At 20.5% G+C, this 11,637-nt stretch overlaps 4 protein-coding genes across 4 annotated transcripts in view; all 4 read left to right on the top strand. All coding sequences in view use genetic code 6, as the record gives it.

The window, feature by feature from the left end:
- The window catches only part of TTHERM_000097819 (hypothetical protein), a gene marked incomplete at both ends in the record, with an annotated part of 965 nt that extends 482 nt beyond the window's left edge, over positions 1-483 (top strand). The window contains 3 exons of the mRNA XM_012796602.1: positions 1-158; positions 208-321; positions 449-483. The exon at positions 1-158 is cut by the window's left edge and continues 105 nt beyond it. Coding sequence (XP_012652056.1) covers positions 1-158; positions 208-321; positions 449-483 — 307 coding nt within the window. The remainder of the gene's footprint in view (positions 159-207; positions 322-448) is intronic.
- Positions 484-1,669: 1,186 nt separating this feature from the next.
- Positions 1,670-2,227, top strand: TTHERM_00097820 (zinc finger, lsd1 subclass family protein, putative; the record flags this gene model as incomplete). The annotated part of the gene is made up of 3 exons (XM_001012128.4): positions 1,670-1,718; positions 1,843-1,918; positions 2,014-2,227. 3 exons carry the CDS (start codon positions 1,670-1,672, stop codon positions 2,225-2,227), a joined length of 339 nt encoding a protein of 112 aa, XP_001012128.4.
- A 7,238-nt stretch (positions 2,228-9,465) lies between these two features.
- TTHERM_000097830 (hypothetical protein) lies at positions 9,466-10,179 on the top strand (the record flags this gene model as incomplete). The annotated part of the gene is made up of 4 exons (XM_012796603.1): positions 9,466-9,541; positions 9,605-9,742; positions 9,835-9,978; positions 10,043-10,179. 4 exons carry the CDS (start codon positions 9,466-9,468, stop codon positions 10,177-10,179), a joined length of 495 nt encoding a protein of 164 aa, XP_012652057.1.
- Positions 10,180-10,866: 687 nt separating this feature from the next.
- Positions 10,867-11,637, top strand: part of TTHERM_00098820 (transmembrane protein, putative) — a gene marked incomplete at both ends in the record, with an annotated part of 912 nt that continues 141 nt past the window's right edge. Inside the window, one exon of the mRNA XM_001012129.3 lies at positions 10,867-11,637. This exon is cut by the window's right edge and continues 141 nt beyond it. Coding sequence (XP_001012129.3) covers positions 10,867-11,637 — 771 coding nt within the window.

Genomic DNA, 11,637 nt, shown 5'->3' on the forward strand with positions numbered 1-11,637 from the left:
TATTTCAGTTAAAAAGCTTGCGATTAATGCGATAAAGATGGCTTTTACATTTATTAAAATCAATAATGTAAAGAATGTTTTAAAACATGTAAACGCTGTTTTGGATCTAATGAAACTTAATGTACATAGTGTAAAGACGGCTATTACTTAGATTAAAAGTAATTTTTTGATAAAAGCTTAAATTTAATTATATCTATTTTTTAATAGTACTAGTGATAATACAAAAAAATGTAAGCCTTGCCACAGTAGCTGCTTTACTTGTAAAGGTCCATCAAAATATGATTGTATTTCATGCTAATAATCATTATATTTACTGTAAAGGTATTATTAAAAAATAATAGTTTATATTTTTCTTGAATTTTTTTTTTTCATAAATTATTTTTAAGTTTCTTTGATAGACTATTTTCATTCATTATATTAAATTTATTATTTTAATTATTTTTTTCAGATACTATATCGATTTATCTATTTATTTTGAAATGATCATTTGCAATAATTAATTGCAAAAATAAAAATAAATAACAAATGATAGGAAGTGAGATATTTATTTTGAGTATTTAAAGAAAAAACTCATTTTTTTATATTAATTTAATGAAAATATTTGAAAGTAAGAAAGAAAGATATAATTAAATAAATAAATTACCATTACCAACTGTAAAGCTAACTTTTGTAGTCATTAAGAAAATAATGAATATCTTGGAAATGATCTTAGCTTAATATCCAAGTCTAATAAATTTTTGGTAGGAAAACTCTTTCACTTAATTTATTTATTAATGTGTTAGCTCAGCAACTAGATAACTTTTATGATTAATTAAAAAATATTTATTGAAACTTGAGTTTTATTTTAAAAATGTTTATCTAAAATACAAATATAGATTTTTTTAATTGTTTTTTGATTTTTACTTAAATATTTTTCTCATAAATAATTTTATTAGATTAATTTACATTTTAAATATAATTATATTTCAGTCTATCTACCAGTTCAAGTGAATGCATCAGTTGTAAATAGGATGGTTTTTATCTCTTAAATGAAAATTGTTATAGATGTGATTAATCTTGTGTAGCTTGCTAATAAAATAGTTTGAATTGTTAAGGATGCTAATAGGGATATTATTAGATGAATTTTAATTAAAGTTGTCAAAAATGTCATATAAATTGTGCTACATGCTACGGTCCAGATTAATCAAATTGCTTATCCTGCTAAAACGATAGATATATTTAAAAGTAAAAAATTTATTCTAATATCAAAAATATTTTTTTTTTATAATTAAATTTAATTTAAAAATAAGATTTAATCATAAAAGTACTTGCGAGTAGTGCGATGCATCTTGTGATGGATGCAGAGGGTCAAAAAATACTGATTGTATCAAATGTAAAGAGGGATATTGTTCTAGTGCAAATTTTGCTTGCGTTAAAACCCCTTAGTTTTGTGATTTTTGCTCAGTAATACATGAAAATTAATGTTCAATATGTAAAAGTGATTACTACTTAACAAATGAGTAAATTTTTATCAGAAGAAAATTATACTGAATATTTTGATAAAATATATATTTTTTTATATTATTAATTTTTAGTGGAATTTGTGTAGATTGCTTACAGCCAGGATGGTTTATATATGTATAATTATATTGTTAAAAATGTGATGATTCTTGCCTTACTTGCTAAGGCTATGCAGATTTTTGTTTAACATGCAAAGAAGGGTTTTATTTGCTTAAAAAGTAATTTATTATTTCGATAAAAAATTCAATTTTTAGATTTAAAAATGTTTTATAATAAAAAGTAATAAGTGTGAAATATGCTAGATAAATAATGGATTTTATATTAAAAATAATTAATGTTTAGAATGTAATCAATATTGTCTTAAATGCACTGAAGATAAGTGCTTAACTTGCAAATAAGATTATTTTTTGACACAAGGGTAATTTAAAAAATAATAATTTAAATTTTTATTTAAAAATTCATTCTTTTTATTGTTTCGTTTGAAAAAAAAATTTATTTTTATTTTAATAAAAGCCAAAAATGTGTTAAGTGTGATTAAGAAAGGTAATTCTAAGAAAATGGTCAATGCAAAGAATGTGATCCTTCATGCTTAAAATGTAATGGAACTGGAAAAACTAATTGCACATAATGCAAATTATCTTTATTTTTATCTCAAAAGTATTTATTATAAATATTTATTAATGAATTCTATTTGTAATTATTTTAATAATCTTAATATAAGCAATGAGTGTATAACATGTAATTAAAGCGGACAACAAAAGGTAGGTACTAAATGCATATAGTGTGATTCATCTTGCTTAACTTGTGATGAAACTTAAAATAAGAAATGCTTAACATGCAAACCTGGTTAGAAATTGACATCAAAGTATATAATTGGGAATTTTAAATTTGAATAATTTTGCAAATTAATTATTAAATAAATCGAATTTTTTACAAATATTTACTAAAAATAAACTTTTAGATAAAATTTTATTTATTTAATAAAATCAATATCTAAATAGTTCAAAATTAAATAAGCTCAAAAAATTAAATTAATAACAGAAAAAATATTAATTGATTTGCATATTTTATATTTTGATTTTTTATGAAAATTATTTTTAAACATAATTTAAGCAATTAATGCATTGAAGCATGTGATCAAGTTGGGCAATCTATATTGGGTAATCAATGTATATAATGTGATTCATCATGTCTTACTTGTAATGGAACTAAAGATATTAATTGTTTATCATGTTATGATGGTAAATATTTAACACTAAAGTAATCATTTTATTTCAAATTAACACTTTTCAATAAAAGTTATCACTTATTGATATTAAATATTAATAATATATTTTTTTATTATGGGTTTTAATATTAATAGAAATTAATGCAGAACTTGTAATGAGGATGGATATTTTTAATCTCCTGATAAATTATGTTTGCAATGTCATGCCAGTTGTTTGAAATGTAATGGAATAACATTTAAAGATTGCATTTCATGTCCTATAGGAAAATATTTATTTGAAAAGTACTTTATTTATTAAATAGTTCAAATTTAAATTAATATTTTCTAATTTACTATTTACCAACTTTTATCAAACTTAAGCAATCAATGTGTTTCATGCAGTTCAGATGGATTATTTATTAGCGGAAATGAATGCCTCTAATGTGACTAGTCCTGTCTTACTTGTAAAGGTATTAAAAATACTGAATGTCTATCATGTAGAAAAGGACATTATTTATTAGTCAGGTAAATTTTAAATATTAAATTAAGTGAATTTTTATTAAAATATTAAAAATTTAATTTATTAAATTTGGATTAAAAAATAAGAATAAATTTTTTAAAATTAAATTACACAGTTTTTCTTTATGAAGATTGTGCTATATTTATTATATGAAGATCTATTATCTATAAATTATACCTAAAATTAATATAACTTTTAATAAAAGTAAGAATTCTTGCGCAAGTAATTGCAACACAAAGAAGGGATATTATATTTCAGATAATAAATGCCTTGAATGTCATAAAAATTGTCGCACTTGTAATGGAGAGTTAGAAACAAATTGCTTGTCTTGTTCATTTGGGCTAATATTTTAACCCACTTTTCATAAATGTGATAAATGTGAAGAGGGATAATTTTTCAATGAATCTAATAATAAGTGTGAATATTGTCACAGGAGTTGCTTGATTTGTTCTGGTCCAGATATTAATCAATGCAAAACATGTGCTGGGGGATTAAATCTAAGCAAAGTTACAAATACTTGCGAAGACAACACAAAAATTCAAAGTGAGAATGATGATCTTGAATATTTTAAAAAAATAGGATGCTTAGACTTATAAGATAAATTAGATTAAAATTGTATCTAAAGATTCGAAACTAGTCAATCTTAAACCAAAATAATAAATATTTTAAGTATTTCAAATATCATATTAACAATTATTTCTTCTTTCTACACTTCATTTGGAAATTCTCTTGGCTCTATTTATATACAAAACTCATAAACTTTAGGAAATTATATATTTGCTTCTAAATTGAATTCACTGTGGATGAATTAATTTGAATTGAAAACATATTACTCTTATCATATTATTACTATTGTACCTAATATAATTAAATAGTAAAATGAAAACATCTTTTACTCTTTTAATTAGTTCGATACTCTAATATCTGTAAATAATTTTAGTAATAGCTATTTTAGCAACTGCTACTTATCAATTATAGCTTTAGGAGTTATTATCATACTTACAATATTTATATTTACAGCATTTGCATCAAGATCTTGTAGAGTTGATAAAAAAAATTCTTAAAATAGCAAACTACTTCGAGTTTACTTTTATGTCAAATGGAATTTATTTGTTCATTTTTTTAGACTGACATCTAATTTTTTGATATTTAATGCTGCGTATGCTCTATATTTGAAATAAAATCTTGATATTGTAGACTTAGTTTTTATGGCTGTTTCTTTATCTGTTTATATACTTTTACAGATATATTGGAATATTAAAGTAGGATTTAAATACTATTCAATAACTTCAAACGAATTATAAACATTTGAAAGCTTGACTTAAAAAGTTGAAATATCTGATAACTTTTCTAGAATTTTTTGGTTGCTATTTGAGTGGAAAAAGGTTGTTATTACTGTTGTTTAATCAATATTTATATTCACTAATGATAAATAACACCTTAGTTGCTGGATCCATTCTGGTTTAAATGTTTTTTTTATAATTTATATCTTTATAAAATCGCCATTTATAGAAAAACAATTTAACTTTATAGTAATATTATAAGAAGTATTTTACATAGTATTGACTGCTCTTTTAGGAATTATTTTAGCCTAAGAAAATAATTCAAATCCTTTAAATATTACTAGTTTATCTTAAAACATGCATTCGAGTAAATATAATTTTAAATTTTAAACATTAAAATAGTTTTTTTATAAAGTATTTAGATATTTGAGTATCGGATTATTAGGAAGTTTAATTCTGTTATAATTATTAATGATTACCTAGAAGTTATTAAGATACATCTAGTAGCTTTTGTATAAAAATAAAATGAGATTTACAAATAATGATTCGACTTTATAAATATAATAAATAAATGAAACAAATATCAACTAAATATTTGAAATGTTAGAGAATAGAAAAAAGAATTTCAATTGGAAAAAAAGATGAAGTAATTATCTAAATTTATAATACCCTGAATCTTCATTCATTCATTAATTAATTAACTGAATTTCATATTAAAATAAATCTTTGGAACTTTAATGTTTTTAGAAAATATCTCTTTTATAAATTGCCCTAATTATAATATAATTTATAGTGTATTGAGAAAATTTTTATCTTCTATATAAAAATTTCTTACTGTAAAAGCATTTCTTAAACTAAAAATTCTTACTGTTAGTATTTCTTATTAATTCAACATTTTATGTAAATTAATACATTATTATTATTCATTTAGATGATTTATTTTATATTTTCCTAATCTCATTTCAGAAATATTTATTTTATATAAATTTATCCTTATAAAATGGTGTTGTTACTAAATCGTCTAATAAATAACAATAATTTATTTAAACCGTTTTATATTAAAACAATTTTTATAAATTAATTAAATAAAATCAAAATGTATTAAAATAGTTAAAAATTAGCATTGATATTCTTAATAGATAAAAAAATATGTAAAAGAATTAAATACCAAATATAAGTAATTTCTCCTAGAATGGAATTATTCTTTATTTGTTTGATTTTACTCGCATTTTAATAAGCTAGATATTAATAAAGAAAATTAAAGCACACTAAATAAGAAGAATTTAATCAATAACCAACTTAAATTTAAAACAAATATTGTTTACATCAAATTTAATTTAAAAAAATAATTATTTTTAATTTATAATGATGAGTGTGAAACATATACTTTATCAGACTTAAAGATTATGTTTATTTAAGAATATATATTATGTTAAAAAGAAATTTGGTTATTTTTCTTTATCAAATTAATATAAATTTATTAACAATTAATTAATTAACAAATCCTTTTTCAAATCGAGTAAGTTCAAAATCAAAACTTAAAAATTAATATTACAGCTATTACAGAATATTTCAAGTGTGCATGCACTCATTTTAATATAGAGTGTAAACTCAACAAGAATATTTAATATTTCAAAAATTTTAAATTTATAATAAAAAAATAATTATTTTATTTTATAAAATATTTGATCTAACCTACTTTCCCTTTTTTATTGCATATAAATGTATTTACATCAAATCTATTACAAATAAAAGATAAATAAAAATTCTAATAAAATAATTGCTTTTATTGATTGTATATAATGTATAGCAGATATTAATATTGAAAAAAAGTATTTCAAATGCTATTTATATTTCATATTTTTGTATCACACCATAAAATTTTATTTTTTTTTGATAGCAAAATGATATAATTTAAAAGAAAGCTATCATTTAAGCTTAAATTTCTGAGTTTTTAAATATGAATTAGACCCTATCAAATAGTGAATTTAATTTTACAAACAAATAAAAAAACTAGTTTATAAAACAAACTCACAAGCTATTATGAAATTTAATATTTTTATTATTTCTTATAATTAATTACGTAGATTTTTACTACATTTTAAAAATATTGTGGATAAACAATGTTTAAATTTTTTGCAAAAGAAAAACGAAATCTTTTGAGTTAAAGGTAAAATATAATGTTTAAAAAAATATATGAGAGTTTTTTAAACTTAGTAATATTTTAATGTTTTAGACTTATTTAATGATTTAACTAAATTAAAGCAGGAATATATTACTATTATTTGTTTAAGAATTTTTTCATTTGAGAAAACATTAAATTAAAGTAAAAAATAAGTAAATTTGTTATTTCTAAATTAGATTAAATTTATAAAATAAACTAAAAATTTATTTCCTACTTGAGAAATAATTATTTGAGAACAACAATACAGTACATACGTATTTATTTCTTAAGGTATTAAATTTTAAGGACTGTAATCAAAACCTTTAATTAATAGGTAATAACAACTATTAATTATTTAATTATCATAAATTTATTGAGAAATTAAAAAATACACAAACATAATAAATACCATCTATTTTTATGAAAATAATAAAAAAAACAAACATTATTTAATTGTGAAAAATATATCAAATTTTGTGATGCTATTTTTATCACCAAAAAAAAAACAAAACATATCAGTGAAAATAAATTAAATTAAAAAATCATTCAGGTTTCTAAAGTCATCAAAGATAGATTTACCAGAGAGGAATTTGAACTTAAAAATTGACTATCTATTTATCTATCTAATATTTTATTAAGAAATCAAATAAATCTAAAATTGTTTAATAAATTAAATCTTTTAAAATTGAAAGGATATATGAGATAAATAGGTATAAAAGCTATAGTTTTTATCTTCTTAGAAATACTATTACTACCGAAAGCAATTAAAGCTGTAAATAACAGTTATTTTATATAAAAATAAAATTAATTTAGTCACTTTAAGTATAATTATGTTGAAATAATACAAAAAATCAAAACTAAATATCAATCATTATTTCAAGAAAAAGAAATTTATTATTAATTGGCCATATAATTTTTCAGCTTCAACTATTTATTTATTTATTTGTAGCTTTTATTTAATAAATATATTTAAAATAAAAAGATCTCTTTAAGACAATTAGAATTTAGCTGCTCTAGCACTGGAATTTTGTAAATTCATCAATTTTTAATTATTATCTAAATAGAAAGTTATTAAAATATCAAAATTAAAACAATATTTAAAATGTTTTCATTTTATTATCAAATTTAAAAGCTTATTTTTTTTTTACTAATATTAAATTTTTATTAAACTTTAAAGTGATGGTCCTTTTTGCTAATCTTGCATTTCAAATTGTCAATAATGTAAAGGTGATAATTATTATATGTACACTAACTGCCTAAAATGTGAATAAGGATATTATTTGACAGTTAAGTAAATAAAGATTTATCAATCAAAAAATTAATAAATTTAAAATCTTAAAATTGGAGTTATAAAAGCTATATTATTAATAAAATTAAATCACTTCACAAATATATTTATAACATTGGAGTTAATAAATTTGGCATAAATAATTTATGAGAAAGTAGTTAAAAGAAGAAAAAAAATTACTAAAATTATTTAAAATTTGATGTGATATGCTATAAAGGTTTATTGATATATTATGGCCTCAACTTATTGAAGTCATTGTTTAAATTTAGAAAATTATACTTATTTAATTAGTAATCTTTATTCTATCAAATATAAGAAGTAAAGCTGAGGATTGAAGGTTATTGATAAATAATTTGCTATAGTTTAACTAATAAAATTCAAAAATTTAAATTAACATCAACCCATAATATCCATTACTTCTCAAATTAATAATAAAAAATATGGTTTAGATTATATTTAAATAATTAGCTTTTTAGATTAATTATTCAAGTTTAAATGCAATTAAATTTATTATTCTGTTTTTATTTTATATAATAAAATATTAAAATTTTAATAAATTTGTTGTAATATTTAAGTAACAGAGCTTGCGATGAATGTCAAAAAGATGGGTTTTACATTTCTGAAAATCAATATTGTAAAGAATGTTTTAAAACATGTAAACATTGTTTTGGATCTTAAGAGACTTAATGTACAGAATGTATAGACGGCTATTACTTAGATTTAGAGTAGTTTTTGCAAAAATATTAAATTTTCAAAATTTTTTTAAATATTTTTTAACAGTCCTAATGATAATACAAAAAAATGTAAGCTTTGCGACAGTACCTGCTCTAATTGTAAAGGACCATCTAATTTTGATTGTATTTCATGCAAATAATCATAATATTTACTGTAAAGGTATTATTAAATATTTAAAATTTATATTTTTCTTGAATCATATTTTTTTCATTAATTCTTTGTAAGATTTTCAGAGCCATTTTTTGTATATTTACTTTTTTAGTTAATTTTTTTTTTTCAGATTTAATATTCATTTATGTTGAAATACTCTTTTGTAATAATTAATTATAAAATAAAAATATAAAACAAATGGTAATAAGTAAGATATTTACTTAGAAAAAAAAAAAACTTTTTTCAAATAATAATTAAATTTAATTTAAAAAATAGATCTAATGATATAAATACCTGCGAGGAATGCGATGCATCTTGCGATGGATGTACAGGATCAAAAAATACTGATTGTATTAAATGTAAACAGGGATATTCTCTTGTAAATAAAACTTGCATTGATTACTCTTAGTTTTGTGATATATTGTCAGTTAATAATTATAAATGTTTAACATGTAAAAGTAATTACTACTTAACAATTGAGTAAATTTTTTATTAGAAGAAAATTATGCTAAAATTTTGATAAAATATCTTTTTTTATATTATCAATTTTTAGTGGAATTTGTGTAGATTGCTAACAACCAGGATGGTTTTTATAAAGATCAATATGTTAAAAATGTGATGATTCTTGTCTTACATGCTAATACAGTGCAAATTTTTGTTTAACATGCAAAGAAGGGCTTCAATTCTATAAAGAGTAATTTATTATCTCACTATTCATAATTCAATTATTAGATTTAAATAATTTTTATAATAAAAGTAAAACTTGTGCAATATGCTAGATAAATAACGGATTTTATATTAAAGATAATTAATGTTTAGAATGTGATTAATATTGCCTTACATGCACTGAAGATAAGTGCTTAACTTGCAGATAAGGTTATTTTTTAACAATAGGGTAATTTAAAAATAATAACTTAAATTTTTATTTAAAAATTCATTCTTTTTATTGTTTCATATTTAAGAAATTTACTATTATTTTAATATAAGCAAAAAATGTGTTAAATGTGATTAAGACAGGTAATTCTAAGAAAATGATCAATGCAAAGACTGTGATCCTTCATGTTTAAATTGTAATGGAACTCAAAAAATTAATTGCACATAATGTGAAAAATCTTTATTTTTATCTCAAAAGTATTTATAATAAATATTTATTAATGTGTTGTATTTGTAATTATTTTAATAATCTTAATATAAGCAATGAGTGTGTAGCATGCGATTAAAGCGGGCAACAAAAGGTAGGTACTAAATGTATATAGTGCGATTCATCTTGCCTAACTTGCGATGAAATTTAAAATTAGAAATGTCTAACATGCAAACCTGGTTATTAATTGACATAAAAGTAAGCAATGATAATTGGGAGGGAATTCTAAATTTGAATAATTTCGCAAATTAATTATTAAATAAATTGAATTTTTTACAAAATATTTACTCAAAATAAACTATAAGAAAAATTTTATTTATTTAATAAAATCAATATCTAAATAATTCAAAATTAAATAAGCTCTAAATTAATATAATAAGATAAAAATAGATTTATTTATTTATTTCTTAAGAGTTATGATAAAAAATATTATTAGATAGATTTGCATTTTTTTTTTTTGGTTTATATAATAATTTTTTAATTTATTATTAACTAAATTTTATCAAACTTAAGCAATCAATGTGTTTCGTGTATTTAAGATGGATTATTTATTAGCGGAAATGAATGCCTCTAATGCGACTCCTCCTGTCTAACTTGTAAAGGTGTTAAAAATACTGAATGCCTATCATGTAGAAAAGGACAGTATTTATTAGTCAGGTAAAAACTTGTTTAAATAAATATATTTAAAACTTTCTTAAAAATTATTTTGTAATTTTAATGCTCTAATAGTTTTTGCTTTATAAAACTTGATTGATTAATTAATAAATTCATGTAATTCCTCATATATTAGCTAAAACCCTTAAAATTAAAAATTGGAAACATTTTTTAAAATTAAATTACTCTGTTTTTCTTTATGATGATTATGTGATATTTATTATATGAAGATTTGTAGTATATAAATTATACCTAAAATTAATATAATTTTAAATAAAAGTAATAATTCTTGCACAAGTAATTGCAACACAAAGAATGGATATTATATTTCAGATAATAAATGCCTTGAATGTCATAAAAATTGTCGCACTTGTAATGGAGAGTTAGAAACAAATTGCTTGTCTTGTTCATTTGGGCTAATATTTTAACCCACTTTTCATAAATGTGATAAATGTGAAGAGGGATAATTTTTCAATGAATCTAATAATAAGTGTGAATATTGTCACAGGAGTTGCTTGATTTGTTCTGGTCCAGATATTAATCAATGCAAAATATGTGCAGGGGGATTAAATCTAAGCAAAGTTACAAATACTTGTGAAGAAAACACAAAAATTCAAAGTGAGAATGATGATCTTGAATATTTTCAAAGAATAGGATGCTTAGACTTATAAGATAAATTAGATTAAAATTGTATCTAAAGATTCGAAACTATCCAATCTTAAACCAATATAATAAATATTTTAAGTATTTCAAATATCATACTAACAATTATTTCTTCTTTCTACACTTCATTTGGAAATTCTCTTGGCTCTATTTTTATACAAAACTCATAAACTTTAGGAAATTATATATTTGCTTCTGAATTGAATTCACTGTGGATTAATTAATTTGAATTGAAATCATATTACTCTTATCATATTATTACTATTGTACCTAATATAATTAAATAGCAAAATGGAAACATCTTTTACTCTTTTAATTAATTCAAAACTCTA

This window comes from Tetrahymena thermophila, assembly GCF_000189635.1.
Source record: "Tetrahymena thermophila SB210 genomic scaffold scf_8254716, whole genome shotgun sequence".
Classification (NCBI taxonomy): domain Eukaryota; phylum Ciliophora; class Oligohymenophorea; order Hymenostomatida; family Tetrahymenidae; genus Tetrahymena; species Tetrahymena thermophila.